At 42.1% G+C, this 13837-nt stretch overlaps 1 protein-coding gene across 1 annotated transcript in view; it reads left to right on the top strand.

Annotated features, from left to right (window-relative positions):
• The first annotated feature begins 10867 nt into the window (after positions 1-10867).
• The window catches only part of LOC102398570 (regulator of G protein signaling 7 binding protein), a 105216-nt gene continuing 102246 nt past the window's right edge, over positions 10868-13837 (top strand). Inside the window, exons 1-2 of the mRNA XM_044932394.2 lie at positions 10868-11664; positions 12575-12741. Of these exons, the coding sequence (XP_044788329.2) occupies positions 11500-11664; positions 12575-12741 (332 nt within the window). The 5' untranslated portion in view covers positions 10868-11499. The remainder of the gene's footprint in view (positions 11665-12574; positions 12742-13837) is intronic.

Below are 13837 nucleotides of genomic sequence, written 5' to 3'. Positions count from 1 at the left end.
CAGGCTCTTCATGTACTTCTCTCCTCTCTTGTGCCTTTCCTCTACTACTAGCCAACCCTTGAAGAGCTCTCCCTGCTTCTTTATCTATCCAGATTCTACATATCCCTAACTCAAGAAGCACCCCTATCGTGTATAAGGGCCCTTGTGGCTCAGATAGTAAAGAATCTGCCCACAATGCAGTAGATCCAGGTTCAATCCCAGGGTTGGGAGGATCTCCTGGAGAAGGGAATGGCTACCATTAGAGTATATGATAGAGATGCATCCTGATGCATTACTATCAGGATGCAACTCCAACATATAGCCTTTTCTAATAACTCCAGCCTATAGAGAGGTCGATCCCATCTCTTGACCCCATCCCTTGAGGTATTTATATACATCAGAAAATAACACCAGGCCTCTCTTGCCTTCTGAGATGGCCCACATTCTGTCTGTGGATTGTGTTTCTCTCTAAATAAATCAATTTCTTACCTATCACTTTGTCTCTCACTGAATTCTTTCTGTGCTGAGACACAAAGAACCTGAGCCTCAGTGAGTCCAGACAGGAGTAGTCCCTTGTTACCAAACCAAATTTGGATAGGCTCGCCAATCTACTGATACTGAGTTGTAGTGAAGAAAGTTGACTGATTGTCAATAGCTAGAAAATGAGGGCTGGCTTCCCTTTCCAAAGGCAAATAACAATGAAGCCCACAGTGAGTGGGAGAAGTTAAGTATGCTTCCCCCAAGCACATAGAACCCAGACTGGCTGGAACCAGAATTTGATGATGCTGACTCCCACTTACCTTGCCATTAAGCAATCAAAAGAATCCATGAGTTGATCATGCCCTCTTTGAACTTTACTATAAAATTCCTCACTACCCTCTCCAGGTTGGGATACAGTTTTTAGGGCATTATCCCACTATGGCCCCCATCTCCTGGCAAAGCCATAAGGCTATTCTTTTCTATCTCACTCCCTCCTAAAAAGAAAACACTAATATATATTTTATTCTTCATGATTTCATGTGTGTGTGTTTAAGTACCATAGAAGGAATCATATCTTTTATTGTATTCTCTCTAGTCTTTAACATACCATCTTGCTCATAGTGAACACTAAGTATTAGATAATGAATTGATTTGATATATTTTCCACTTGTGCAAAATTATTCTTTATGTATCATATTAAGCAGGACTCTTTTGGTTGCAAATGGCAGTAACTCAAACTAACTAAATTTAAAAGGGATTTGATTCACCTAACTGAAATTGTAAGTATACTTTGACTTAAGGCAAAATTGGATCCATGTGCTGAAATAATATTGTTAAGGATCAATCTCTCTGAAATTGCATCAAAATAAAAATAAATATAAATTATCTAGCAACAAATTTAACCAAGAACCTGAAAGACCTATTTACACTGAAGACTGTAAAACACTGATGAAAAAAATTGAGGAAGACACAAATACATGGAAAGATATTTTGTACTCATAGATTGGAAGAATTTATACTGCTAAAGTTTTCTATTATCCAAAGCAATCTACAGATTCAATGCAATTGCTGTCAATATTCCAATGGCGTTTTTCACAGAAATAGAACAAATAATCCTAAAATTTGTATAAAACCATAAACGACCTTGAATAACCAAAGAAACCTTGAGAAAGAAACAAAGCTGGAGGCATCATGTTCCCTGATTTCAAACTACATTGCAAAGCTGTAGTAATAAAAAAATATGGTATTGGCATAAAAACAGATGCAAAGATCAACAGAACAGAATAAAGAGCCCTACAATAAATCTACACATATATAATAAGTTAATTTATAACAAAGCAGTCAAAAATACATTATGGGACCAGGACAGTCTCTCTAAATTAAATGTTGTTGAGAACACTGGACAGCAACATCCAAAAGAATGAAATTGGACCACTATTTTATACCATATCTAAAAATTAATTCAAAATTGATCAAAGATTTGAACTTAAGACCTGAAACCATAAAACCCGTAGAAGAAAACAAAGGCATCAATTCCTTGTTATCTGTCTTGGCAATTATTTTTCAGGTTTGACAGCAAAAGTAAATAAATAAATAGATGCGATGATATAAGACTGAAAATCTTCTGCATGACAGTGGAAACCATCAATGAAATGAAAAAGCAACCTACTGGATGGAAGAAAATATTTGTAAATGATATATCTAATAAGTGGTTAATATCCAAAATATATTAAGAAGTCATACAATTTATTAGCAAAAGGAAATAAATTGATTTTTAAAATCCAATTAAAAGTGTGAAGGAGACCTGAATAGACATTTTTCCAAAGAAGATATACAGATGGTCAATAGTACATGAAAAGTTTTTTTGCATCATTAATCATCAGAGAAATCTAAAATGAGATAAAGCCACAATGAGATATCTCTTCATGCCTATCAGAATGGCTGTTATAGAAAAGACAAGAAATAACAAGAGACGGTGAGGATGGATGTGGAGAAAATGGAACTTTTGTGCATTCTTGGTGAGAATGTAAACTGGTGCAGGCACTGTGGAAAACAGTTTGGACGTTCCTCAAAAAATTCAAATAGAACTACCATGCTATGCTAAGTCACTTTAGTCGTGTCCGACTCTGTGCAACCCCATAGACGGCAGCCCACCAGGCTCCCCCGTCCCTGGGATTCTCCAGGCAAGAACACTGGAGTGGGCTGCCATTTCCTTCTCCAATGCATGAAAGTGAAAAGTGAAAGTGAAGTCACTCAGTCGTGTCCGACTCTTAGCAACCCCATGGATTGCAGCCTAACAGGCTCCTCCATCCATGGAATTTTCCAAGCAAGAGTACTGGAGTGGGGTGCCATTGCCTTCTCCGAGAACTGCCATATGATCCAGCAATTCTACCTTTGGATATGTATCTGAAGAAAACAAAAACATTAACTAGAAAAGACATGTGCATCCCCATGTACACTGCAGCATTATTTAAGATAGTTGAGACATGGAACCTATGTATGTTCATCAATAGATGAATGGTTAAAGAAATTGTGGTATACACACACAGAGACACACTCACAAAGGAATACTATTCAGCCATAAAAAGGATGAAATCTTGCCATTTGCAACAACATGGATGGACCTTGAGAGATAGTGAAATAAATCAGACAGAAAAAGACAAATGCTATATAATCTCACTTATTTGTGGAATCTTAAAAAAAGAAAGAAAGAAAAGAAAAAGCCCAGCTCATAGATATAAAGAACAGATGGGTGGTTACCAGAATTGAGGGGTGGGAGGTGTGTGTAAAATGGGTAAAGGAAGTCAAAAGGTCCAAATTTCCAGTAATAAGTCAAGGGGATATAATGTACAGCATGGTAGCCATACCTAATAATACTGTATTGCATATTTTAAAGTCATTAAGAGAATAAATCTTAAAAGTTTTCATCACAAGAAAAATTAACAGGTAACTATGTATGTTGATGGATGTTAACTATAGATGGTCCTGACTCAAGATGGTTTGAAGGACAATTTTTTTTTTTTTACTTTTTCTAGGCTAGCTGATATGCAGTATGATACTCACTTATTATGCCAGGTACCAGTAGCTCCTAGTTAGCCACACTACCACAAGAAAAAAGAACCAATATACTCACAACCACCCTGTACACACACAATCATTCTGTTTTTCACTTTCAGTACAGTATGTGATAAATTACATGAGATAGTCAATAGTTTATTGTAAAATAGGCTATGTGTTAGAGGATTTTGCCCAACTGTAGGCTAATATAAGTGTTCTGAGCACATTTAAGGTAGGCTAGGCTAAGCTGTGATGTTCGGTAGGTTAAGCATATTAAATGCATTTTCACATGATATTTTCAACTTTCAATGGGTTTATTGGGAAGTAACCCCATTGCAGTAAGCTGAAGAAGATCTATAGACTTGTTTCGGTGATCATTTTGCAATATATATATAAATATTGAATCAGTATTTTGTACACCTGAAACCACTATAATGTTGGATGTCAATTATCCTTGCCCACTCCCCCAGAAATCTGTCTTTCTCCATCTCTGCATTCTGATGTTCTCTGGGTTGGCTCTCAGGGAGTTTGTCGATCATAAGCAGCAAAAGCAGTCCCCAGAAGCTACAGGCTTTCATCCCATCACCTCAGCAGCCCCAGGGAAACTCTTAATATTATGTTGAAATATATAAAGTTGTCATTTATGTAGGTAAAAAATGGTTGAGTAATGGCAATTTCATATGTTTCAACATAATAGTTCTAGAGAAAGTCCCAAGATCTACAGTTCACTACTTCAGCTTAGATTTCATACCCATTGATAAACCAATTATTTGTGGACTAGAATGTAGTACTCTTCTTGATCAGGTTGGAGTCATACGCCCACCCAAGAGCCATGTGACAAAAAGTGAGAGAAGACAGGTTTTCTCAAAGGAAATTTAAGATGCTATTAGCAGAAAAAGGAAAATAAAATCAGAAGAGGCAAAACACCAGATGCCCACTGTGCATATAAGAAACAAATGTGGCAATTTACTATAAAGGGGTGTGTGTGTGCTCAGTTGCTAAGTCATGTATATCTCTCTGTGACCCCATGCACTGTAGCCCTTCAGGCTTCACTGACCATGGGATTTTCTAGGCAAGAATACTAGAGTATTGCCATTTCCTCCACCAGGGGATCTTCCCAACCCAGAGATCGAACCCAAGTCTCCAGTGTCTCCTGCATTGGTAGATTCTTTACCACTGAGCCACCTGGGAAGCCCCTACCATGAAGGCAACAAAGCCTAATTTCAGGGAACCTCAAATTGTACAGGCTCCTCCCAAGACCATATATCTAATTTTTATTTTAATTTTTTGAATTCTTTTTCTCAAAGAAGGCCCCCCAATTATATAAGCTTTAGGATCAATAAAACATGGATCTGCACCTAATAAAAACACTCAAAAAATTTTGTGAAATTAGTAAATAAGTATTCCAATATATTGCACTTTCTCCTGATTTTAGTGGAAATAAACCATTTATTAAATAGTTTATTCACTGAATTCTTCATAATAACAGGATCTCTTTTGACCCTAATAGAAAATAGCTTGATCATTTCCTTCAGATCTTTTCAATTTCTCAGGGTTCAGTATTCAATATATTTTTCTTCACCTCTGTCACAGATCCACACCAAAAAGGTCCTTTTTCATCTTTGACCAGCCCAAGTTGAATGAGCATCTTTGGGTCTCAATGTGGTTTCTTATAGCATCCATTTGAAGAAACTTACCAGTTATTCAGATGGTAAAGAATCCGCCTGCAATATAGGAAACCTGGGTTTGATCCCTGGGTTGGGAAGGTCCCCTAGAGAAGGGAAACAATAGAATGGGAAAGGCTATACTCCAGTATTCTGGCCTGGAGAATTCCCTGGACTGTATAGTCCATGGGGTCGCAAAGAGTCAGACACAACTAAGCGACTTTCACACACACACCAGTTGTTCATATTCACACTAATACTCTTTTTTTTTTTTAATTCTCTATTCTAAATCAAAACAAATTCTGTAAAATTACCATAGAGAGAACATGAAACATAAGATGGATCTTACACTGGAATGAATCTAGGATGTGAGTTAGATCAAAGCTAGACAGCTACTGAGGACCCATTATCAGGATTGCGCCGAAATTGGGTCTAGATAACTAGAAAAAGTTCCCTTGTTTGTGGGACTTCCAACTACACTCTACCCTTCTATCTGGCAGTCAGACAGCCCCAGGAATGTAAATTCATGCTGTTTTGAATGTGGGGGAAGGTGAGGGAACTAAGCCTGCCTGCAGCTATTCTGACTACAGCATTTGTCCCCGGGAGAGACAGCTCTGGGATTGATGCTATTTTCCTTCCCTCTCAGGAAAGTGCCTTGGGCTATGTATCTGAGAGGGCCAAGGGGCACCTACACAGGACAATTTCTGCTTAATCCCCCAGTGGGTTTTTGAATCTGTAGTCCTTCTGATGTGCCACAGAGTTTGACCCATTCATCCCCTCCCTGTACCTCCAGCGAAAAATCCAGCGTAGAAACAGGGCAGTGCAACTGTGTTGCCTTTTTTCTTTTAATTTGTTGAAATGGTCTCTAGGCAGAAGCAGCGGGGGGGAGTAGAAACCAGATGGTTGTATCTGGAGTAGAAACCCAATACTGAGGAGCTTGGAGATGCTCAAATCTGGTGGCAGTACCTTCCTGCAGGGACAGGGGATGAAATAGCAGAGTGGTGGCAAAAGATTTCCAGAAGACTCACCTCCAGTTTGCTCTATCCTCTATCCAAGGTCCACACACCTTAAAATGCAGTCCCTTTTCCTTTAGTTCTTGAAATCACCACCAACCTTGGATTAGAATAGACTTTTCTTTAAGTTTGGTAGTGAGCAGAGAGGTATGTAGTGGTAACACAAAGAGGAGAAAAGGAAAGATATATCCATCTGAATACAGAGTTCCAAAGAATAGCCAGGAGAGATAAGAAAGCCTTCCTCAGTGATCAATGCAAAGAAATAGAGGAAAACAATAGAATGGGGAAGACTAGAGATCTCTTCAAAAACATTCTGAGCAAAGAAGGGCACAATAAAGGACAGAAACCATATGGGCCTAACAGAAGCAGAAGATATTAAGAAGAGGTGGCACAAGAATACACACAACTATATAGAAAGGATCTTAATGACCCAATTAACCATGATGGCGTGATCACTTGCCTAGAGCCAGACATCCTGGAATGTGAAGTCAAGTGGGCCTTAGGAAGCATCACTGCAAACAAAGCTAGTGGAGGTGATGGAATTCCAGTTGAGCTATTCCAAATCCTAAAAGATGATGCTGTGAAAGTGCTGCACTCAATATGCCAGCAAATTTGGAAAACTCAGCAGTGGCCATAGGACTGGAAAAGGTCAGTTTTCATTCCAATCCCAAAGAAAGGCAATGCCAAAGAATACTAAAACTATTGCACAATTGCACTCATCTCACACTAGCAAAGTAATTCTCAAAATTCTCCAAGCGAGGCTTCAATAGTATGTGAACCGAGAACTTGCAGATGTTTAAGTTGGATTTAGAAAAGGCAGAGGAGCCAGAGATCAAATTGCCAATAGCCATTAGATCAAAGAAAATCAAGAGAGTTCTAGAAAAACATCTACTTCTGCTTTGTTGACTACGCCAAAGCCTTTGACTGTGTTCTTTAGTGGCTAAGTCGTGTCTGACTCCAGCAACCTCATGGACTATTTCCTGCCAGGCTCCTCTGTCCATGAGATTCTCCAGGCAAGAATACTGGAGTGGGTTGCCATTTCCTTCTCCAGGTTAGACTGTGTGGATCACAACAAAGTGGAAAATTCTTCAAGAGATGGGAACACCAGGCCACCTGACCTGCCTTTTGAGAAATCTGTATGCAGGTCAAGAAGCAACAGTTAGAACTGAACATGGAAAAATGGACTGGTTCCAAATTGGAAAATGAGTATGTCAAGGCTGTATATTGTCACTCTGCTTATTTAACTTATATACAGAGTACATCATGCGAAATGCCAGGCTGGATGAAGCCCAAGCTGGAACAAGATTGCCGGGAGAAATATCAATAACCTCAGATATGCAGAGACACCACCCTTATGGCAGAAAGTGAAGAGGAACTAAAGAACCTCTTGATGAAAGTGAAAGAGAAGAGCGAAAACTCTGGCTTAAAACTCAACATACTAAAAACAAATATCATGGCATCTGGTCCCATTACTTCATGACAAATAGATGAAGAAAGAATGGCTACAGTAAAAGACTTTCTTTTCCTGGGCTCCAAAAACACTGCAGATGGTAACTGCAGCCATGAAATTAAAAGACACTTGCTCCTCGGAAGAAAAGCCATGACCAACCTAGACAGCATATTAAAAAGCAGAGACATCATTTTGCTGACAAATGTCCCTCTAGTCAAAGCTATGGTTTTTCCACTAGTCATGTATGGATATGAGAGTTGGACCATAAAGAAAGCTGAGAGCTTAAGAATTGATGCTTTTGAACTGTGGTGTTGGAGAAGACTCTTGAGAGACCCTTGGACTGCAAGGAGATCAAATCAGTCAATCCTAAAGGAAATCAGTCCTGACTATTCATTGGAAGGACTGATGCTGAAAGCTAAAGCTCCAATACTTTGGCCACCTGATGCGAAGAACTGACTCATTGGAAAAGACCTTTATGCTGGGAAAGATTGAAGGCAGGAAGAGAAGGGGATGACAGAGGATGAGATGGTTGGATGGCATCACCAGCTAGATGGACATGAGTTTGAGCAAGCTCCCAGAGTTGGTGATGGACAGGGAAGCCTGGTGTGCTGCAGTCCATGGGGTCACAAAGAGTCAGACATGACTGAGCAACTGAACTGATCTAAACTGAATTTACAAATGAATATTATCTATCCTTCCTTCACCTCCTTGTACCTTTCTTCAGCATCTCAACCATTCACCAGATCCCAGAAAATTTCACCAAAATCTCTAATGTGCTCTCCACTCCCTCCTCCCTACACAGAGGAAGTAGAGAGAAAATTGAGACTGGGGGGCACAAGGAACAGTCAGAGTTGGCTAAGAATTAATCTCTTTATCTTCCTATCTTTGTGGAGACTCATCCAAGAGGCAATCCCTTCACCCTGGTCTCTGACCATCTAAACACCTGGAAGACAGCTGCTGCACACAAAGTCTGGGGTGGGGGCTGAGGCTTCTCTCCTTGACTCTGCCTTAGGGAAAACTGATTTTCAATCTTTTGTGAAGGCTGGAAGGACTGTTGCTAAAGCTCAATACTTTGGCCACCTAATGTGAAGTCAATTCATTGGAAAAGACCGTAATGATGGGAAAGATTGAAGACAAAAGTAGAAAAGGGCGGCAGAGAATAAGATGGTTAGATAGCATCACTGACTCAATGGACGTGAATCTGAGCAAACTCAAGGAGAAAGTGTAGGACAGAGGAGCCTGGAGTGCTGCAGTCCACGAGGTCTCAAAGAGTCGGACATGACTTAGTGACTTAATAACAATGCAAATGCAGCTGAATATTCCCTGTGAGAGTTTTTTCCTCTCCAAACAAATATGTGGATTCTTTTTCAACACTATTTCTCCAACTCTCCAAAATCAACTGAGTGCTCTACAAATTCAATACCCCAAGTTAGCAGCAGTTAACTTCTGTCCAACTTGGCTACAAATTCAAGAGTTCCCACAAACCCCTCTCAGATTTGATAATTTGGTAGCATGACTCGCAGCACTTAGGAATGCACTTTACTTACCAGTTTATCATAAAGATTATGACTCAGAAAGAGATGTGTAGGGTAAGGTATGTAAAGTATGGGAGTGGGGAGGTGGAGATGCCATGCCCCCTCTGAGTATGCCACCTTCCCAGCAACTCCATGTCTTCACCAACACAGAAGCTCCCTGAACCCCATCGTTTAGGGGTTTTAATGGAGGTTTCATTATGTAGGCATGATTGATTACATTATTGGCTCTTTGTGATTAAATCAGTCTCCAGCCTCTCTCCCTTCTGTGGAAGCTGGGAGATGGTGCTGAAAGTTCCAAATGCCTAATCAAAGCCTGGTCTTTCTGGTGACAAGGGGCTCCTATCACCTTTGCACGTATGCTAAGTCACTTCAGTCATGTCTAACTTTTTGTCACCCTATGGATCATAGCCCACCAGGCTCCTTGTCCCTGGAATTCTCCAGGCAAGAATCCTGGAGTGGGTTTCCATTTCCTTCTCCAGAAGATTTTCCTGACCCAGGGATCAAACCCACGTCTTTTAGATCTCCTGTATTGGCAGGTAGATTCTTTACCACCAGTCTCACCTAGGAAGCCCCGTATCACCCTTATCACTGAGGAAATAACAGGAGTTTTAAGAGCTCTGCATCAGGAACTGAGGACAAAAAATAAATATCTTTCTTATTATACTACCCTGTTATGTTTATCCATCCTGCAAAAAAAAAAAAAAAAAATCTAGAAACATCTCCTTAGGGTATTAGTCTTTCTGGCTATTTCTGACTCTCCCTCTCTGTATACTCTCTATAACCCCATAAGAGACTGACTAGAAACTTCCGTTTTGTTCTTCATTAGGTTTTTTAACACATAACTAGTTCCCCTGTGACAGACTTCTTTATCTGTCCCCTCCAAACAAACCGTTCATGGGAACAAGCATTCTCAGAGCACTGGAGTTGAATGCCCACACTAGCTCTCTTCCTTCCAGAAGAATCTTAGGAAGTCAGTGCTAAGGGTGAACTTAAATGGCCAAGGAACTCACTCCAGGGCACCCCTTTCATGAGCCACCTCCTTTGGCCTCTGAGTCACTGAGATCCACAGAGGAGAACTGAGCCTTTCCAGTGTCCAGGGAGGCCTGTTGGCTCTTGTTCAGACCTCCACTGGGAAACTCTCAGAGCTGGGTACTAAGCCTCTGGAACGGAAGACCAGAAATTTCACTAGTTAAGATGGGATGGGATGGCTGGAGGACCAGTTTGACTGAAGGCCTCTTGCCTTCTGCTCCCACTGCTGCTGGTTTCCCTCCCTGCACATGCTGAAAAAGACAAAAACAAAAACACAACAAAACCCAGGGAAACAAAGCTATTTTAAAATACTGTTATCAAGAGATCTTCCTTCTGAGGTAAAAACCTCACTTCTTCCTCGATGGGTTCTGCTCATTTGTGGCCCCAGAATGTCTCTGGCGGCGAGGGCCTCAAAGCCCACACTGGTTGATCTGGAATCTGGGTTTAGGTCCCAGCATGTGGCAATGTGCTCCACTCTGATGACACTTTTCGTTTCTAATAATAGAGCCGATGAAGTAATATTGCAATTGATGTTCCCGGGGATTTGATTGGATAAGTGCATAAGCCCTGGAGGGGGAAGGGGGTTGTATGGACGGATCACATTAGTATTCCCATCCTATCGATGCGCCGGGCCGCGAACCACGTCAGCCGGACTGATTCCCTGCGTCTGCCAGTCCCGCCACGGATTCATTTGGGATCCTCAAACAGGCGAGCCCCGTGGAGACGAGGGATCAAGACAGCGGATTAGAACCAATTGCCTGCTTCGGGGACAGCCAGCCCTTCCAGGCCTGGTGACTGGGGAGGGAGGGGAGCGCCGCCGCCGTGGGAAGACACCCGAAGCTAGAGCGACACTCTCCCCGCTGCACCCCCACCCCCTGCCCCCCTCCACCTGGCAGCGCAGGCTTTTGAAAACTGTCCATCTGAATGGAAACTCGGAACCGCCGGGCGGCGTGTTCCTTCTCGCCCAGCCTTGCGATCCATGCCGAGCGGAAAGCGGTGCGAGCCCGCGCCAGCGCCCAGCTCCCGGGACAGGGCCGGCAGTGTTGCTGAGCAGAACTTGACCGAGCCCCTTCCTCGCTTCTAGTGGAAGCGATGCTGCACGGCACAGCCAGCGCTTCCCCGGCTCTCCTTCAAGCTGAAGGTTACCCACCCGCGCAGTCAGCCCCAACCCTGTGAGCGCCGCGCCTCGAGTCCCAGCTCCGGCTGCTCGGCGGCGGCTCGCAGGGCAACGACCGGGCCGCCCGCGCCGGGGCGCACTGCACCAGCGGCTTCGGCTTGGTGGATGTGTATGCATGAGTTCTGCACCGAATGGGCGCAAAAAGCGCCCCAGCCGGTCCACCCGCTCCTCAATCTTCCAGATCAGCAAGCCCCCGCTGCAGAGCGGGGACTGGGATCGCAGGGGCAGCGGCTCCGAGAGCGCCCACAAAAGCCAACGAGCCCTGGACGATTGCAAGATGGTAGGTGGAAAATGCGTCTCCTTTTTTTCTTTTTTTTCTTTTCCCTTTGGAGATGTGGGGGAATCGTGTCTGTTAATCGTTCGCCTGAGTGCCAGCCACTCCGCCACCCTCATCTCCTCCATGCCGATCACGTGCACATGCACTATTTTAAAATCTGCAGTCCCCCAGATTCGGGGTGACACCTGGGTCGTCATGGACCCGCCAAGAAGTGCCGCGGAGAGAGTCTTGGGGGCAGCGGTTGTAGGTCATCCTTCTAACCCCTCGGAGAATGGCAAATACGAAAGACTCGGTGAACTGGCTGGCTCACCAGGGAGGGAGGGGTTAGGAAGGTAAGAGTGCTGTATTGTGGGGAGAGAGGAGCAAACAAACCCAAACAGGACGCACAGGGCTCTGCGGAGGGGACGAAGGTTCCAGCGCAGAGGCTGTGGCGGGTCTTCCTGTCAGACACCAGAGCCTGAACTGTTCAGTGGTCTGGCAGGAAGTGAACGGATTGCCTAATACAACCCACCTTCGGCCTTTTGAAATCCACAGGCCAATTCAAATTCACATCCCAGCTGTAGTAGAGGGGAACATTCTATGCGAGAGTTGCCAGCATCACTCTCTGGTGACCCGGGAGTGGCATGGTAGCTCTCCAAATATGCTCTCGATCGTCAGAAACTTGAGTCTGAACGGATGGGAGCAAGTAGGTCTGGAAATAGAACTTCCATGACCAGACTTAGGGATGAAAAATAAACACTTGCCTTGGACAAAGAGAACAATCTTTGTGTCCCAGTCTTTAAACACTCTGTAGGCTCTTTTGCAGGATATTTGAGGTGGCTCGGGGGTCAGTGTAAGCCTCTGTTTAGGTAGGAAAAAATAGCAAACTTTCTGTTGATAAATGTCTTATGAAAGAAACTCACTTCTTTTCCAGCTTGTGCAAGAGTTCAACACGCAAGTGGCCGTGTACCGAGAACTGGTCATTTCCATTGGGGATGTCTCGGTCAGCTGCCCCTCTCTCCGAGCGGAAATGCACAAGACAAGAACCAAAGGCTGTGAAATGGCCCGCCAGGCACACCAAAAACTTGCTGCCATCTCCGGGTAGGAGCCTCTTGGCATTATTTGGTAATTCATGTATATGATGTGTGAATGCTGGCACACAATGGATATTGAGAGTGATCAAAGCCTCAGAGATGATTGCTGCAAATGTGAGGTTTTAAGAGATCAGGATTGTCTAGAGAGCTATGAACAAACTATAGGCCAAATTATAATCCAAAAGTTGTGTGATTTTTGTATATGTATTGAATATTTGGGTCATTAAGTGTCTTTTTTTTTTTTTTTTACAAAATTAACTTTCAGTATGCTGGCCACATTTTGGAATTTGAGGCTTAAGATGTTTTTGCACCAAAGTGAAGTTAAACCATCATGCCTCAAGATTATTTTGTCATCTGCTACTAAACATGTACTGCACAAAAATCTTTGCTAAATCCCAGATTTACTAAACTATTTATACCATGAGTCAAATTCCTATGATACCATTTAAAATAAGATCCCTAAAATAAAGTCTTGGATATAAATTACTCCCTTCACTGTAGTGTATGAAAGGGAAATTTGAATTTGAGAAAAACTTTTTCAGGATTGGGGAAATTCACAAATATAACTAATTTTAAGCTGCTTTTGCTCCCTTCCTCAATTATTTTTAATTCTTTTTTATCACATTTATGGATTCTCATGCCTATTTTAGGTGATAAGACAGTGAGTGAAAACTTCTCTCCTGAGACCATACTCACTTCCTCCTGATCTCTCAATAGTGGGGGAAAATTTAATTGTGGATTTTGTTAACAGTTCCTATTTCAGATAAGTACAAAGAGCAAGGAAACACAGGAATCTTTATGCAGGTACATTGATTTAAGTGTTTCATTCAGTCTGGATTTAGCCTTTATATGTTTGTCTTTATCAGTATGATTATATCACAGTAGAAGTTCTAGTTAGACTCTTGTGCTAAAGTTGTAGATTGATAACTTATAGGAATTATATCCGATTTACTTTTTTGAAAGAATCATTTTATCTTTAGTGCCATTAATAAATATGGTGACAGTTATTGGTATATAAAGATTAGAAAGCTGTATGTCACCTCTCTTAATAACTAGTTTACATTTGACAACTTGTTTATATTTCATGATGAAAAATGATACAC

This window comes from Bubalus bubalis, chromosome 19, assembly GCF_019923935.1.
Source record: "Bubalus bubalis isolate 160015118507 breed Murrah chromosome 19, NDDB_SH_1, whole genome shotgun sequence".
Taxonomy (NCBI): domain Eukaryota; kingdom Metazoa; phylum Chordata; class Mammalia; order Artiodactyla; family Bovidae; genus Bubalus; species Bubalus bubalis.
This window is presented reverse-complemented; position numbering and strand designations above follow the sequence as displayed.